An 18,300-nucleotide genomic window follows, 5' to 3' on the forward strand; every position below is an offset into this window, starting at 1 on the left:
AGCCTTCAAGTCAGTGTCACCTTTGCCAGGCTGTGTTGGTCTAGGTAGTCACCAGAGCGTCACTCCCCAGATTCAGGGGGAGGGAATGGGTGTTAAGGACTGCACACAGTTTACAACCGCCCTACCCGGAGCATAGGGCCCCTGCTCAGTGCTTGGCACAGAGCAAATTCTGAATCGGGTAGTGATGGTTGTGATCAAGAGCTTAAGTCAGGCACTACCTAAATCCCATCACTGGGACATTCCCGAAACACCAGCCCCATGCGATGCCAAATTCCTCCTGGAGTCTGAGGAGGACGATGATCTCTTTTAGACTCAGAACCCATCTAAACATCTTTCCTTTTATTCCTTGACCGCTGGGGCACTCCGGTAAAGACCATATTCAGGTACAACAACCGACACCCAGGCTATGCGCTTGTCTCAAGTCTACTTTGGTGAAGTTACTACTTTTTTTAAAGATTTTATTTATTTATTTGACAGAGAGTGAAAGAGCACAAGCAGGGGAAGCAGTAGGAGGAGAGGGAGAAGCAGGCTCCCTGCTAAGCAGAAAGCCCGATGTGGGGGTCGATCCCAGGACCCTGGGATCATGACCTGAGCTGAAGGCAGACGCTTAACCATCTGAGCCACCCAGGCGCCCCTTGTGAAGTTATTAAAAAGATGATAAACTATGGCCTCAAAATGCTCCCTTTCCCTGCCCAGGCATTGGCCTTTTCCTTGGATCCTAGGTAAGGAGCCTTTCTGAGCTTCGTGGCCCAAGGGACCCATGGTCTCTCCCCCCTACCCCAGGTCTAAGGTTTGCCCAGTGCAGATGGGGTCTGACCACTGGAGACCCCACCTTCAGGAGTAGGGGAAAGCGAGGCAGGGGGGCAGAGTGCCAAGAGGGAGAGTCAGGGAGGCCAAACCAGCTCTGGAGTGGCCAGGGAGGGTAGGACTCGGGCACCTGCACTCTGCATGTCTGGGGCTCAGCCTCCTCTTCCCACCACTTCCTACCTTGTAATGATGAGACAAAGGGCCTTAAAAGCTTTGCTCCAAGACTGTTAGCATGAGCCCTGGGCACCCCAAACTCTGTCCCCTTCCGCTGCTGGAACAGGGACAGCCCTACACTGCTCTGCCTCTGCCCAACTTTCCAAGACACCAGCAGCAGGATAAAGACCAGGACACCAGGTGTATAGGAAATAGTTTTATTTCAAAAAGTATATATTGGAGGCATCTTAAAATCTTAAACAGGATTCCGGACACCTAGGTCTGTAGAACAAATAAATAGACAAATCTGCCCCACCCTCTGGGGTTGGAACTAGATGTTGGACACTGAAAGGGGTGTGTCCTTTAGTACACAAGAGTCTCTGAAATTATAAATATAGAATACTTTATAGCAAATCAGCATTAAATACAAGTCACTGAATTTTCATAACTTAATTTGTCTCATAGACCGAAAGTTCTGTATATCCAACACACAGATGGCAGACCCCAGCTGGCCCATCTCTGACCCCAGTCAGTGTGCAGACATCCCCAAGTGGTGGGGGCCTCACAGCCAAAGGCCCCTGCCAGGGGGAGCAGGGAGGGCAAAGGAGGGCTGTCCCTGAGCCTGGACCCCCAGCTGGGGTCTGCAGGAACCTGCTGCTGCTGAGGCTGCCGTCTGGTATACGGAATACAGCTGGATTATACAGAATACAGAATACCCCTGTATTCCAAACCGAAGATGAGGTCTGGGTGGAGGGGACCCGCGAAACTCTAGAGCGAGCGCAGAGCCACACCAGCCACCACCTGCGCAGCTGCCAGACACGGAGGTGGTCAGTCACGTGGCAGCTAGTCGTAGTGAAGTACCAGGAAGAGAAGAGTAGGAGCCAGAACGCCGGGCCCCCCGCTGTGAGGGAGCTTCTGCAGGGGAGGCCACACAAAGGCCCAAGCGGGCACCAGCCCTCAGCACTGACCGTGCCTGCTGTGCGGTACACAAAAGCTGGTTTTGTAAGAAAAACAAGAAGGTGTCTGCAGTGCCCCATCCCAACAAAAAAAGCATTACAGGATACCTCTCCCTGTAAGTCACTGACCACAGGAAATCCTTGACCTTGACAGACCCCGCGAGCCCCACTGGAGGGAGGCTGGGAGAGTTCCAGCAACCACAGCACGTGTCCACCCTCCCTTCGCAGAGAGCGCCCACAAGGTCCAGGCCTGCATTCTTCCTCTGGGAGGGCGCCCTGCAGATGACCGGGCAGCAGTTGCCACATCTACTGGCGTGACATGTCCCCTCACCACGTGGGCAGGCCCCAGCGGCTGGCACAGGGCCCCATCAGTCCTGAGCGGTGCAGCCCTGGCCTTCCCCTGCCACTGCCAGGAGATAAGCCATCCTGCCTGGGCAGCCTCACAGAGCACGGGTGACCTCCGGGGACTTAGCCTGCTGGGAAGGCACCGAGCCAGAGACAGGCACCCCCAGCCCGCGGAGCGTGGAGTCAGACCACGGCCTGGGGGAGGACAGCAGTCCTACGAGGAGGGGTAAAGGTGAGACCTGGGCACGAAGAAGCCCAGGCCCAAGGGATCCCACAGCCCCAGGCCTGCCCAGCGGGGGGTCCCAGGCAGGCCCACCGCCACATCTTCCCGCAGCACCGTGGGTGTGCAGAGGTGACCAGGCGGGTGATACCCCAGGGGATGGGGAGGGACGGCTGTGAGCTGGCGCCGCTCCGGTCGGGAGTTCCAGAGCAGGGGGTCTCACCTGACCGTGAGGGCATGAGGTGGGGACGGCAGCCTACAGCTCTTGAGGCCCCAAGACTTCCTCCCCAGACCCACCCATGCCCTCTGGCCAATAAAAGTGTTTCCGTGCTGCTTATGGAGGCATAGTGCTAGAAGGTTTTTTTTCTGGTAAGAACGCATCTCCACCTTAGTTCACTGGGAAAGGCAACTCAATGAACACTTGCTTTCCATGTTTCTAATGAGGGAGATGGGAACATCCCCTTCTTTGGAAAAAAGACAAATCCAACCAAAAGTTACTTGGGGATCTGGGGGAGACAAGACCACTCATTTCCCCAGAGAAAACCAGGGACCCGTGAGCTGTGGAGTTTCCCGGGAGCTCCTCCTGCCGCCCTCCCGGGGAAGCCCCAGGCTTTGGAAGGAGTGGGGGGGCGTCACCCTGCCCTGCAGAAACGGCACCAGAAGACAGTAAGGAATCAATCCAGGACTCTGTTTCTCGCTGCCTCCCTCCCCACCTCCCCCTTCTTCTAAGGAAGGGCCAAACTACATTTCAAACCTTGCAGCCAACCATGGGGGCTGCCCTGCCCAGGGCTTCCTTTGGAAGCAGCAGGATCTTTTGCTCCCATGGGAGGGCGAGGGCCCTGCAGCCATTCGCCTGGCTGGGCTTCCACAACAAACTCCCGGGCCTCCCACTAAGAAGCTACCACCTGGCACCTGTGGGCTTTTGCGCTCTCCTGCATCCACCTGGGAGGACAGTCCCGGAGAGGTCTCCAAGCAGGTGGCAGTTGGCCAGCTGGGGATGGGCGGATGGGGCACCCAGCGTTTGCCTCAGCCCAGGTTCGCTGGAGAGAGGATTTACTCAGCACGTCCCACGGGGCCCTCTTCAAGGCCGCACTCCTGTCTGGTCCCACTGGGCTGCATCGCTGGGATCACCCCAGTGTTTCGGTGTGACACCCCAGCAGGGGGAGGAGCCAGGCAGGCAGATCCCCTCCGTCCGGGGAGCTGACCCACTGGGATGTCCGGCAGTGGACGTGGAGTTTGGGACCCGCTGCCGCCATTGTCGGCCTGCTTCCCGATGCTCCACGCAGGCCTGGGAAGGACCGCCTGGACCACTCCCAGACTCTCAAGGGAGGACTGAGACCCCAAGTGGCCCTCCTCTCTGAGGTGGGAGCAAGGAGGCACAGGCAGGGGCAGCAGGAGGGGTCACCTGCTGGAGCCAGAGACCTGGGCTGGCAGGGAGGCCGCTCTTCCTGGACCGAGGGAGGGGCGTCTGCAACCGGCTGTGGTCCCAGCAGCTGTGAGTCAGGCTCTACAAGCACAGAAACTCTCCTGGGGTCAGAGCCTGAGGCTCACTCAGCAGTCCGAGCCCAGGCTCCACCTGCTGAGCCCAACCTGTCCTGGTGCACGGAAGAAGGGCTCACCGCCCCCCGCAGACGTGCCGTGTCACCTGCACCGAGGCCCTCCCCGGGCCGGGCCGGGGCTAGTGCAGCTGGCCGGGGCTCTGCGGCAGCCGGGGCCGGGCCACATCCAGGTCACTGCTGCCACTGGTCAGTTCAAAGCCACGCCCACCCGAGGGCATCTGGGGCATGAACTGGCGGAAGATGCTGACGCTGCCATGCCAGAAGGTGGGCTCTGGGAGCCGTCCCACAACACTCCAGGCCCGAGTCTCTGGGTCATAGGCCTCCACCACATCAGAGAGTTCAAACGTATTGTCGTAACCACCTGAGACGTAGAGCTTCCCTCCAAGGACAGCCAGGCTGCCCCCCACGTGCACCTGTGGGCCAAAAGGGATGGGCAAGTGGAGGCTGGCAGCCAGGGCAAGGCGGGAACCCCCCAGTCTCTCCACGGAGAAGGTGCCCGGGACCCTCAGGAAAGGTGGCCTCCGACCCTTCCCAGGGCAGACCCGCACCCTTCCTACACCCCAGCTCAGAAAACAGGCCCCAGGGGGTCCCAGGCCATGCCTGATACCTGTGATGCTGGGAGGCTGCTGAAGCAGCGAGTCTCCCTGTGAGCAGCATCAGCTTGAGGCAGGCTGGGCTGTTCTCCCCGACACACAGGTGGGAAAACAGCCTTGTGTGGCTGATAGAGGCAGAGCCAGGACTGGACTCAAAGTCTGAGCTCTGAACCACAAAACCGGACTGCCTCATCTTTCCCAAATTTGCTCTAATAATGGGTAGATCGTTAGAGGGAAAAACAAAGTTACATTTCCTAAACGTAAAAACGTTAAACTGGGATGTTGTAAATTGTGACAGTTGTCACAACTGCCACGCAGAGGTAGCATGAGAACAAATTTGGAAATTTTAAGGAAGACAAAAAAGATGTGAGTGGATTTACACAACTATCTGGGACTAAGGAAACTGCCCATGTGGCCAAATGCTGCCATGCTTTCCCAGCTCCATCGCAGGGTTGGGCTCAGCACCTGTCTTCTCAACAAACGGAGAGAAGAGACCCTGATCAGATAGCCACAGTGTCCTGTTTAGAGCACACAGTAGGCACTCAATAAATGTCTTCTCAGGGTCACTCCTGTCTGACCTCATGCTCTCTGCTGTCCACTTGTTCACTCTGCTCCAGCCACATTGGGCTGTGGGACTTCTTCTATGACCACACTAGGCATACCCTGCCCCAGGGCCTTTGCACTTGCTGTCCCTCTGTGGAATGTTCTTCCCCACATGCTCTCTGACTCATAAAGCAGGCACCCAGTAAATACGGGCCTGCGTGGATGAACGCACTAAACTGTCTCACCCAGGGATTTATTTAAGGTCTCAGTGCCCCACAGTACAAACTGAGGGAAAAACCAGTCCTCTATTAAGTGAGATAACCCTGGGAAAGGCCTCAACACAGGCCCCACCCACCAGGACTAGTTCCCAGACACGTCATGGCAATGCTTTGGCCAGAAAACAGGACAAGCCTGTGCTTCCAATGCCCCCACGTTTGCATATTTACCTGATTCATAGACGGGATCTTGTCCCATTCATTCTTTGTGGGGTTATACACGTCCACCTCCGCAGAATCGTCCCTGTGGGTGGGAGGAGGGGGGGGAGATGTGTCAGAGCCAGGAGGAAGCATCCCTGGGTGTGAGGAGCTGGAGGGCAGGGCCACACAGGCCCCTCTCCCTTGGGAACTTCTTTGATGCCATCTGAAGTCCAGAGGCCAGTGAGACCCTAGTGCTGGTTTGCAGGGGCCAATTTCAGGCCCTCACACCTATCTGGCTTAGGCTCTGAGGCCGGAACCAGACTCTGCTTCTCAAACCTGCAGACACACCTTCCGGTGCTTACACCCTTCCCAGTGCTCTACACCAAGGCATCTGCCCTGCCCTCACCGCAGCCCCACTGGCTGACTTCGGATCTGAACCCATCACAGCTCTTCCCACCCATCGCCTCTTGGTCTTCCGATCTGGGCTTGTCTTCCCTTCCATGGCTGACGGGGCCAGGCCGGCCCTCCCGCCCCGCACACTGCCAGCGCCCCGGCCTCGTCCGCCGTCAGCCCCCCAAGTCTCCTCCCATTCTCTGCTGTGTCCTGGGTGCCCAGCAGGACAGCCACGGTCATGGGAAAGCCACAGTCACCAGTGCTGCCCTTCCCTTTGGGGTCAGGATCCTGCAACCTTGTTTGACATCCTCTTGGACCCTGCAACAAAAGGCTCAAAGGCCCACCCTCGAAAAGCAGACATGAACCCCCAAAGAGCAGTGACAGTAACAAGTCGGGGTCAGCAGAAGGGCCGGCCAGCAAACACGCCGGGCCTCGGACAGCAGACTCCGTACCAGCTCCCCAACTCCGCCCACCGCTGTGTGCGCAGGCGCGAGCATGGACGAAGGGGCTGACTGCATTCCACAAAAACCGTATTTATGGACACAGAAATTTGAGTTTCGTGCAACTTTTCACATCATAAAATACCACTCCTGCTTGGGTTTTTCTCCCCCCAACCATTTCAAGGTGTAAAAATCATTCTTAGTTTGTGGCCCCCATGATGAGGACAATGAGCATGAGAGGCCGTTCGGCCGCCCTCCCCCAGCAGAGAGCTATAAACTGTAGCCGGAGGCGCCAGGCTGGATGGTGCTCCCAGCATCTCCTCCTGCGGGGGGCTGGGCACCCCGGACAAGGAGCTGCACACAGGGACCGAGGCGGGCCACTGGAGAGGGGAGTGGCCCAGGGCAGCAGCAGCTGAGGAGCTGAGGCCTCAGCCCAACACTGGGTACTTGTGGACAGGAGCTGCCCGGACAGGTGGCGTTCTGAGCAGGGCATTACATGGCTTATTAGGCAATGGGGTGCATGAACTGGGTGGCTCTGGGACAAACACTCAAGTGCATCAGAACGAGACCCCGGGCCTTGCCCGCACTGTTCCCCCCAAGGACAATCGGGCTGCCTTTCCCCGCTGCTCACTCTCTCCACCTGGTTTGGGGGGAGGGTGTTGAGGCAGAGCTGAGCCTGCCACCACCAGGCTCCAATGGCCTAGGTGAACCCATACAAAGGCTAACAGTGGGCATGGGGGCACCCTAATGCTTCCACGGCGGCGGGGGGAGGGTGGCTAGCAACTGACAAGAGGCTCCAATGCGGAGGAGCAAGGCACAGGGGGCCTTCGGGGGCAGACTGGCCCTTGAGCCTGTTTTGCTCTAGGATCACAGGGCAGGGAGGACATGCTCAAAGGCGCTCAAGCTGGAAGTGTTACTGAAGGGCTGAAGCCAAGGTTCTGGCGCTCTGAGAAGTACTTATAGCTGCCCCCAGCCCCTCTCTGAAGACATCAACCTTGACTTGGGGGAGGGGGAGCTGGGTAAAGGGTCAGATGATGTTTTATAACAGGGCCAGAGCTGGGGGAGATCCCAGGGCTTTCTCAGAGTGGCCCTGTAGGTTCCTGGCATACAAGGATGCGTGGCAAACGGTGCCATCTCTGTTCTGAAGGTGCTCACCAAGAAAGCCTTAGAAGGGAGCCTTGGGTCTTGGGGAGTGGGGGGCGGGGGGGGCAGACAAAGGCCAGTGCAGCTTAGAACGAGAGATAAGGGGTACAGCTGAGGAGCCAAATACATACTTCCTTGGAGGCTCCCAATTCAAAGCCCCACCCTAAAAGGGGATGGAGGAAACTACAGTTCAGACCTTACCCTTCCCTCCTGGTCCCACAGCTTCAGACAGGCTCTAGGCCAAGAAGGGAGGAGCAGGAACACACACCTACACCTACACGCGCATGCGTGTACGCGCACACGCGCGCGCACACACACACACACACACACACACACACACGGAGGCTGTGCATAGCAGGCAGGAGCCCCTGGATGCCCACTGGCCCATGACGAGGGGGAATCTGGCTGTGGCAAGTCACCAAGACCCCTGGCCACCCATCTCTGCCCCACACTGGCAAGGACACAGCCCGGCCCAGGGAAACCATTATACCAGGACCCGGGTTGGCTATCCTTGATTCAAACCTGGTGCATCCCGTAAGTCCCCTTCCCCTAGAAGCCTCCGTTGTTATCTGTGAAGCAAGGATGACCAGTGGTGCCCATCTCATCAGATGGCCATGAAGACTGACTTGGAGACAGGCCACAGAAAGCTCAGGGCCTCGCCATGTGCTGGCTCTCGTCATCGTCATTGTGTCCCCCAGGTAGCTCCATCCCAGGCCCCTCCCTGGTCCAGTGTGGCTGTGGGATCCTTAGAGAACAGCATTCACTCCGCAGGACTGTGAGGCCTCCCTGTGCCAGCTCGGGTAGGGAGGGAGCAGACAGGACCTGCACACATGCACTGAAGGCCCAAGTGTTGCTTTAAATCGAGGGGTGGAGCCCCCACCTAGCTCTTGCACCTGGTGGCCGAGCGCGGACACTCTGCTAGGTGAACACGGGGTCCCTCTGACAAGGCAGCACCTCCCCAGAGACTCAAGTGCCCAAAGAGCTCTCCCTTAGTCTTTTTAAGATTCAAAATCCCTCTTAGGTAGGACAGGTTCCTTTATAATAAGTGCCTTCTGAGAACCATCAGGGCTTCGACTGGGATCCTCCAGGTGGAAAAGCAAGCAAAGCAACACATTTTATTTAGCTTCTAGGAATCTCAAGTTCTCTGAAAAGACCCAACTAATCAATCAATCAATCAATCAATCAGAGGCTCTAACTCCCTCAGTTAGGATCCCTTGATTAAGGAAACCTAGAAGCCCACAGAAACTGTTCTAAGAAATGGGGCAGAACAAAGGCTCCAGGTTGGAAAGACCTGGCTGGGATCCCAGCTCAGGCTGCTTCCTCATCTATGAAATGCGGAGCACGGCGAGGATGTACGTGCCTCAGCACCGGGCCTGGGAAGGAAGACTGAGAAGTGGCCTTGGCCACTGGGGACTCACCTGATGAAGTACATAAGTCCATTCAGAGTCACGGTCTTGGGGGCGAAGGACCAGGGTGGGAGCTGGCCACAGTCCACCAGCGACCACAGGTCCGTGTCCGGGTGGTAGCACTGCATCACCATGGTCTCCTTGCCGGCCAGGGAGCCGATGGCATAGACGCGGCCGCGGCAGGCGGTGGTGGAGCAGTTGTCCATGGGGTAGGTCATGGGCTGCAGGGCCTCCCAGGAGTCCGTGGTATGGTCATAGCGCTCTGTGCTGTCTGTAGCCACCACGTACAGCAGCCCGTCCAGCACGGAGGAGCTGTGGTACTCGCGGGCCTTCAGCATGGGCGCCACCTCTGTCCACTCGTTCACGCTGGAATTGTACCTCCACACGCAGTCATAGAGCCGGGAGCCGTCAGACCCACCTGCCGGGACGTGCAGGGGACAGGTCAGCCCATGCTGACTCGGGCTGAGTCACCCACCCCTGCCTCTGTGAACTTCCCCGAGGGAGTCTTCCAGGGCAGGAAGTAACTTCATTGGGTTTCAATGTAAACACCAGTCCCCTCCCATCCTCTTTCACCAAAGCTCCGGCTGGGGGCCGGCTCCATGCTGGGGCAAAGGCCGTACACATGCTGACCACAGCCCGGGAGGACAACAGAGCCTCAGGCCAGAAGAACACTGCTAAATCTGTGTGGGTCAAGCAAAGGCCCTGTGGCCACAATTCTGAGTAAACCACAATCTCGGTCTGGATGGCCCCATACACCGTCAAACACCTCAACTGAACCAGGGCATCCGTCTCAGGGCCAAAACTTCTGGGGAGCCACAAAACAGGTGGGTAAGGTGCACAGGGACTTGTTCAAGGAATTCTCGCCTTCCTGGGCGCCCCCCCCGCAAAATAAGCCAGCGCCAGGACAAGTGGAGAGGAAATCTACTTCACTCTGCACGCAAGAGCCTGACAGGACAAGTAATAGGAGTGGAATTCCGGGGCCTCCAGTTCTTGATTTAGGTGCAGGTTACCGACACGTGCTCTGTCTGGGTAAATGCATCAAGCCCTACAAGTACAATGTCCGCTCTCTCCACGTTTCTTTCAAAAAAGGGCTAGCCCCCCCACCCCCCACCAGTGGGGCTGGCTATAATCATAAATTAAACCAGGGCTTCCCAGCACATTAGAATTTCCAGTGTGAAGGGACCCCCAAGAACCCTGGGGGTTGCATCCCCTGTCCCCAAAGTTGGTGCCACAGGGCAAAGGATGCATGACATTCCATCTGTCTCACAGCCTTGAGTTTTTTAAAAGACAAAGCTCTTACAAGTGCACTCAGCCTGCTTTCTTCCTTGTAAAGGATAACTGTCGTCTGCGGCAGCTGAAGCCAGCTTTGTCGTCCCATGATATCCCCTACAGGCAGCTGTATGGAATGACCCAGCCACCTGTCTAAACCCAAAGGATCAGCTGCTCAGCTGAGACATTTATGGAAGGGGTGTGCAAAGTTGGGGCGAGTCTAACCAGTTCTGGGAGTTCACTGGCCAGCCTTTCATATGTTAGGAAGGTGTAGCTCCCAAACTCAGGGTCAATCTCAGGTTGGAAAGGGACCCATTCCAGCAAAGGCTGAAACAGAGCAGCAGGCCAAAGAGGAACTAAGCGTGTCCTCAGGCCAGGATATTCCTCCACTTGTCAACCGGAGGTGGCCTGGCCGGGGGGGGGGGGGGGGGGGGGGGGGGGTACGACCCACCACGACCACCACACACCAAAGCTCAGAGCTGGCTTTCTCCTGAATGTGCCGGGCTGGGCCAGGCCCCAGCCTCAGTTCACTGACTGATCACAGCCTTCTGCAGGGCCCAGTGCTTGCGGAGTCCGGTTCTTTCCTTATATAGCTGTCACAGAGACCGCCCCTCCTCACCCCAGGGAAGGAGGTAGCCCCATGTCTGAATTGGGATTCATCTTTAATGAAAAATGTGGGAGATGCCCAGGACCAGAGCAGGCTGGGACCCGCCCAGCATGACTCGGCAGTGTTTTGGGGTTTGGGCCAAGTAACTGGAAGAAAACCTCTTAGCATGTGACCATGTTTACAGTCGCTGGGCCGCGAGCAGCCTAAACACCATGTGACCCCTAGCGCACAGCCTAGGTGCGAGCCTGAGGGAACCTTATCGCTGGTGACAGAATGAGTGCGTCAGGGGGCCCGTGTGGCTCAGCTGGGCGGGAGAAATCCCCAGGCCCCGGAACGGATGTCTCACAGAGCGCCAGGCCCTGCCTGTCCCTGGATTCCTTAGGGAGAAAAAGAAAGCACCCATTGTGTGGGGGTGAATGCCCCTGTATCCTCTAACCAAATGGGGGTGGGGGCACCTCCCGCGCAAGGAGTGGGCTCATCTGTCATCTAGGCTGGCACCCCCGCACCCGGGAACAAAGAGACCACAAGCAGCTGCTTGTCCCCGCTCACACCACGGTCTTCTAGGTCGAAAGCCCCAGCTCTAGAAGTGTACCCGCTGGCCGGCTGGGGGCGGGAGGCCAGGGAAGGGGCCGCTCGCACCGTGGGGCGGTCCCGGGATTCACAGGTTCCTCCAGCGGGAAAACGCGCTCTCCTACGGGCGCAGGAGGCTAACCCAGGGTCCTCCCGGAGGGCCCCCAGTCCCCTCACCCGTCACGTAGATGTCGTTGCCCAGCGCCACGATGCTGTAGCCCCCGCCCAGGTGGTCGGGGAACTCGGCCAGGTAGCGCCACTGGCCCGTCTGCGGGTTGTAGCAGTCGACGGTGACCAACTCATCGCAGTCCTGGTCGCAGCCGCCCACGAGCACGAGGATCTCGGCGAGGCCGGTGGAGGGCCGCGGGCGCATGCGCGGGCAGGGCCCGCGGTCGTGGCGGTCGTAGCGCGCCGCCTGGAAGTCGCGTGCCTCGCGCAGCAGGCGCAGGCAGGGCGGGCAGCGCGCCACCAGCGGCTCGGCCTCGACGTGCGCCAGCAGGTAGAAGCGGCGCACGAAAGGGAGGCGCACAGCCTCGAGCAGCTGCGGCCAGTGCGCGGCGCGGCGCGGCGGGTCCGCGCGCACCCAGCGCAGCGCCAGCTGGTAGGCGGCCTCCTCCTTGGGCACGCACAGCCCGTCGTCGTGCAGGTAGCGCAGCAGGCGCGCCAGTGGCAGGCGCTCCAGCTGCTCTGGGCCCAGCTCGCCCACGTGGCGCAGGATGAAGCGCTGCGCCGCGCTCGCCAGCCCCGCGCAGCTGAAGGCCTCGGCGAAGTCCTGCATGTCCAGGCAGTTGGCCAGGTCGAGCTGCTGCTGCAGGAAGGCGCCGCACGCCTCCTTCACCGCCGGGAACTGCAGCAGGTCGGCGGCTCGCAGCAGCGGCTCGGCGTTGTCGCCGCTCACCGCCACGCGGCCCGTGTAGCTGAAGTCCAGCAGCAGCTGCAGCATGTCGGGCGGCACGCCGTGCAGGCGCACCCGCTCAGCGCGACTCTCGCGCAGCTGTCCCGCGAACATGGCGCGGAAGTAGGGGCTGGCGGCCGCCAGCACGGCGCGGTGCGCGGGGAAGTCGCGCCCGCCCGCCGCCTCCAGTGTCACGTCCAGGAACTTGCGCTCGGCGCGGAGCTGGCTCAGGCCGCGAAGCAGGCTCAGCGCGTGCGCGGGGTCCGAGAAGGGCAGCACGGCCAGTGGCGCCGGCCGCTCCATGGCGCCGTCGCTTGGGGAACTGATGGGCGCCGCGGCCGGGGCCAGCGGGAGGAACGCTGCGCGCTCCGCGCCCGCCGCTATAAGTACTGCCGGGAGGCGCGGCCTCGGGGGCGGGCCCGGGGGGCGGGGCGTCGCTGGCCTCCGCCCACTTAACCCCTCCGGGTCCGGCACCGCCGTTCGCCCCGCGCCCCAGGCTGAGTCACCGGCCCACTCGCCCCGCGTCCGCGCCTTTCCGTGGCTGCCCGCGCCCCCACCGCCCGAGCCGGGCACGCCGGGCGACGAGTGTCCTCTCTCCGTCCAGGGTCAGGGGCCTCTAGGGCCCGCCCACGATCCAGCGGGCCCGGCTGCGGAGCGCAAGCCGGCGGAGGCGAGCTCGGCGCCCGGAACCCGAGCCACCCCTTTCGCGCCAGACTTCCCTACTGCGTCGGCCCCTGAGCCCCTGGGCGGCTCGCTACAGTGCCTTTTTCTTGTGTTGTTTTGAATTCCACTGGTTCCAAGGGTTGCTAGATAGCCTTATCGCTGGGCTGATTTCAAAGGACAGGATTTTTACAATTCAGGACCAAAGCTTGAACAAGTATAAGCTTTTTAGGTGACGTTTTTTCTTGGCGCATTTGTTAAGTGACACGGGGCCGGATGCCAGGAATCCGCTCCACTGTGTTCCTGCAGGAGTTTCAAACTTGACTAACTCGGTCATTAACTTTCGTCAGGGCACAAGGCGCAGTTTTAGTTGCCGATTCATAGAGACTCAGGCTCCAGAGCGGTCTTGAGAAGGGGACAGGCCTGCTCGGGTTCGACCCTCAGACCTCACGGCCCCCCCTCTCCTGGAAATGGAAGGCAGAGTAGGAGACAGTCGTTAAGAATTCAGAAGAACGCACTATGAGGCTGAACAAAAGGCTCAAGGACCAGGAAATTACAATAATAGAAGTAATGTAAATAATTTTGGGGAAAATAGCAGTTTTTCCTATTCCAGGAGAGGGGACACTAGGGGCCCAGGGACAGTGCCTTTAGTTCAAGGTCAGACAGGGGCCTGCCTTGAAAACCAGGGGTGTGGGCGTTCAGGAACGTCACAGTCACTTGTGGGGTGACTGTGAAGAAAGGAATCTTCCTTATTTTGGTTCCGGGAGATACAATGCCAGCGCTTTGAACGTAGCCACCGTTTTTCTTTAATGCACGCTTTGCCCACTTTTAGAAAAGACCCTTATTTCGACTCCAGTCCTTTTGTTTCTCAAAAGAAACCTGGGTTTTGGTTATTTAATAGCCCCCACCCAGGCCCCGTGGGCCTCGCAGACATTCCTGGGGAACGCCTCACACGCTTGCCCACGTGTGTCCCGGGCGGGCCAGGCACACAGGGGGTGGGAGGGGGGGATGGTGTCATTTCTTGGTTCCAGCTAAGTCGGTGCAACCTTTGGAGAAGACATCTTGTTTTTATTTCATCTCTGAAATGCAAACTGCAGGCTTTCCCTTGTCCTCGTGAATCTCATCATCTTGCCATGAGAGTGTATTTGGTCCAAATTTCAGCATGGGAAGCGCAGGCCTAAGTAAGAAAACATTCAGGTACCCAGGCAGCTGCCTGTTGCCCATAGATGGACTGTTCACACAGCTATTAACGGCAGCGGCAGCATTCCTGGGCCCAGGAGCCCGGCCAATAGCTTACTTGCACAGGCTTTGTGACAAGAAAGTCTGAGTAGCCAGGAAGTGGGATGTTTGCAGGGAAAAGTACTCCAGTCCCTCTGGGTCAGAACACGTCCACCTTGCAGAAAGCAAAGTTTAATAAATCAAAAATATTTCGATAGTGAATGTTTCGTGTAACTATTTAAATAAATCAGCCTTACTGTGAAGGCTTGATGAATGATGATGCATATGTTTATTGAAATGGAAAGATGGGGTGCCTGGGTGGCTCAGTCGTTAAGCGTCTGCCTTTGGCTCCGGTCATGATCCCAGGGTCCTGGGATCCAGCCCCATATGGGGCTCCCTGCTCCACAGGAAGCCTGCTTCTCCCTCTCCCACTCCCACTGCTTGTGTTCCCTCTCGCACTGTGTCTCTCTCTGTCAAATAAATAAATAAAATCTTAAAAAAAAAGAAATGGAAAGATATTCATGCTATCCTGTCGAGCTGATTACCGGTAGTGTGACCCAATTTGTTGTCTGTATTCATATGCCTACAAAACAATTGTGAAGGTAACATATTTTCTAGGTGGTTAGGTTTGTTTTATTTGTGCTTGCCTGTATTTTCTATTTTGTGTATTAAGGAAATAATACAAGTTTATTTTATTTTTTTTAAATATTTATAAATATTATTTGAAGCCATGTGTACATATCTAAGTCAACAAAGGAATTTGGTCAGAAAATAAACAGATTAAAAAAAAAAGAAAATAAACAGATTTAGACCCATCAGCTGTGTCTGGAAATTTGAAGAACCTACTAACCCAGGCACGCTATCTAGTTCCTTTGTTCACTCATCAACCTTAAGATTTGAAAATGGGAATATGAGAAATTCATTTACTGAATGACCATGTGATTGATATAGTCGGCAAACTCTTGAAATGTCATTCCACAGCCTGCCACGGTAGAAACACTAGTGTTTGGTAAGAAAAGTGTTAAATCTAGTCAAAGACCCATAGTTTAGGGGGAAATGTTTGTATTTAAAGATTAAACTTGTGGGGAGAGGGCAGCTGGGGGGCTGGGGGGTATGGACAAAAAAAAATTAAACTTCAACCATGAAAATTTTAAAAATTTACCTCTTCCACAATCATGAAAATGGTCTCTGCCTAACTTCTTTATGATAAAGTAATTTAATGAGATTTAACAAATCATGGTACCATTTCATTTTAAACATTCAAACTATGCAATTTTGATATGTGAATTCTAATTTTAGTCAGACAGGACAAGAGGTCACTGAGATCATTTTACAAAAGCCACTGTTACCCTTTTGTCTCCCCCTTTGCGAACATTTAGGAGCACATACTTTAGCATTTATACCATCAAAAAAGAGATTGCACCTTTTTTCCTATCATATACCCTGATTCTTTTCTGCTTCTGGACCACCTAAAGTGTGGCTTGTAATAAACTTACTCTATGTAAACTTTTCTTTAAGGAGCGCTACAGTATTCCCTATTTATTAAGTGCATTATTATATGTAAATGAGATATGGTAGATCAAAACATTTCAACAGTATCTGGCATAGTGTTAGCTATTAATGTTTATGGTTTACCGGTATGAGCCATAACACAGCAAGTTCATCTGATCTCTGTGATAAGTTATTTTTCTTGCTATATAAAGAGCTGACAATACATGGTTTAAAAATTACTTATTAATGACTTAAAACTAGTCATATATATATATATATTCATACAATGGTCAAGGTACTAAAAGTTGAAACAAGACAATTTGGGGGAATTATCACGTTTTTTTCTTCTCCTGGAGATGGAAGTGGGAAAGTCATAAAATTGCAGCTGGGAACGATCCACAGGAATTCCATACTATTAAAGCTGAACAAAAAGCTGAACCACCAACAAGCATTTCTGGGAGAAACAAACCTTTGGTTATGTTCATGCCCCGCACTCAAGCACTGAGTTATAATGGGAGGCAGAAAGCTTTCCTGAATGTTCCCCAAATGAATGTAGTATAGCCGGTGAGATTTAGAAAGGTGAAACTATATTTGGTAAGCCAATTAAAATAACTACATTCTCAAATTACTTACTGGGAAACTATGGTATTCTTAGTATTTTAAAACTTGTCACAACCTGTCTAACGTTGGTTTTTTTTCTTCTTTTCCAAATAACTATAATCATCAGAATATATATATATATATATATATATATATTTTTTTTTTTTTTTTTAAGCAGAAAACAAGGAATCCCAGACTCCAAGAATCTGGCTACTGTGGCTAATGCTCTTGCACTAATCCTTGAATTCCAAATTTGCCCCCTGGAGCCCAGGTGTAGTGCAGGACACCTGAGAAATAGACTAGATAAACCAACTACATTCCCCCACGTGTACATATCATGCTATTGAATCTGGGTCAATTATTGGTATTCTAGTCCTTCCCTGAGTCTAGGGATGGGATGGTAGATATAATGTCTAAATCTCCTCCACAGGGCTAAATTTCTAAGGGGAATCAAAGGAAGGAGGCCAAGAAGGTCCTCCATGAAAATACTGGAGTGGCAGGCAGGGAAACAAGCAGACTATATCAGGTAGTATTGGTCACATCTGTGTGCTAAGAACTACTATTTATGAATAACTTATTCAAGAAATATCTATTGCGGGATGCCTGGGTGGCTCAGGTCATGATCCCAGGGTCCTGGGGTTGAGCTCTACATGGGGCTCTCTGCTCAGTGGGGAACCTGCTTCTCCCTCTCCCTCTGCCTGTAGCTCCCCCTGCTTGTTCTGTCAAATAAATAAATAAAATCTTAAAAAAGATACATACATACATATATATATATAGAAATACTGAATATCTATTCTGAGCAAGAGTTATCACTGTTACATGACACAACCCAGGTCTGGAATGTTCTTTCCTCAGTGTGACTGAGTGGTTCCATTCAATATAGATCCCTGAATTCTAGGGTTTTGTCATCAAGTCCATTATTATTATGAACAAATTCTTTATTTTACTTTATTTATTTATTATTTTTTAAAAATATTTTATTTATTTATTTGACAGACAGAGACATAGCAAGAGAGGGAACACAAGCAGGGGGAGTGAGAGAGGGAGAAGCAGGCTTCCCGCAGAGCAGGGAGCCCGATGCGGGGCTTGATCCCAGGACCCCGGGATCATGACTTGAGCTGAAGGCAGATGCTTAACGACTGAGCCACCAGGTACCCCTCTTTTTTTTTTTTTTAAAGATTTTTACTTATTTATTTGAGAGAGAGGTATCAAGAGAGAGCAAGAGTAGGCGGGGTGGGGAAAGGGAGAAGTAGACTCCCCAGTGAGCAGGGAGCCCAATGCGGGCCTCGATCCCAGGATCCCAGGATCATGACCCGAGCAGAAGGCAGACGCTTAACCAACTGAGCCACCCAGGCGCCCCTCTTTTTTTTTTTTTTTAAAGATTTTATTTATTTATTTGAGAGAGAATGAGAGAGAGACAGCACACGAGAAAGGGGAGGGTCAGAGGGCGAAGCTGACTCCCCGTTGAGCAGGGAGCCCGACGCGGGACTTGACCCAGGGACTCCAGGATCATGACCTGAGCCGAAGGCAGTCGCTTCACCAACTGAGCCATCCAGGCGCCCTTTATTTCACTTTCTTAATGGGAAGGGGATTTAATATTTCCTATGTGAAAAATTACATCATTGCCAACAATGATCAGTTACAAAAATTCCCTCTTATTTTTTTTTTTTTAGATTTATTTATTTGACAGAGAGAGACACAGCGAGAGAGGGAACACAAGCAGGGGAGAGGGAGAAGGAGAAGCAGGCTTCCCGCGGAGCAGGGAGCCTGATGCGGGGCTCGATCCCAGGACTCCGGGATCATGACCCGGGCCGAAGGCAGGCACCCAACGACTGAGCCACCCAGGTGCCCCCAAAATTCCCTCTTTTTTGTACTTTACCTCCAATCAATATTCTTTTTGGCATTTACACCTTTAAACTAACAATAGGATAATATCCTTCATGGTGTCCCTTTCTTATTCAGGCAAAACAAGTTGCTCCTGGTAATCTGGCCCTGGGCAATGCTGGCTGACTTCAG

At 54.6% G+C, this 18,300-nt stretch overlaps 1 protein-coding gene across 1 annotated transcript; it reads right to left on the minus strand.

Moving 5' to 3' along the window:
• Positions 1 to 1,164: 1,164 nt before the first annotated feature.
• On the minus strand, positions 1,165 to 12,682 carry KLHL21 (kelch like family member 21). The gene is made up of 4 exons (XM_027625864.2): positions 11,598 to 12,682; positions 8,987 to 9,392; positions 5,623 to 5,695; positions 1,165 to 4,453 (listed from the first exon to the last, which is right to left on the minus strand). The coding sequence occupies exons 1-4, from the start codon at positions 12,616 to 12,618 to the stop codon at positions 4,160 to 4,162; spliced, it is 1,794 nt and encodes a 597-aa protein (XP_027481665.1). The 5' UTR covers positions 12,619 to 12,682; the 3' UTR covers positions 1,165 to 4,159.
• Between the last annotated feature and the right edge of the window lie 5,618 nt (positions 12,683 to 18,300).

Source organism: Zalophus californianus, chromosome 4, assembly GCF_009762305.2.
Source record: "Zalophus californianus isolate mZalCal1 chromosome 4, mZalCal1.pri.v2, whole genome shotgun sequence".
NCBI lineage: Eukaryota > Metazoa > Chordata > Mammalia > Carnivora > Otariidae > Zalophus > Zalophus californianus.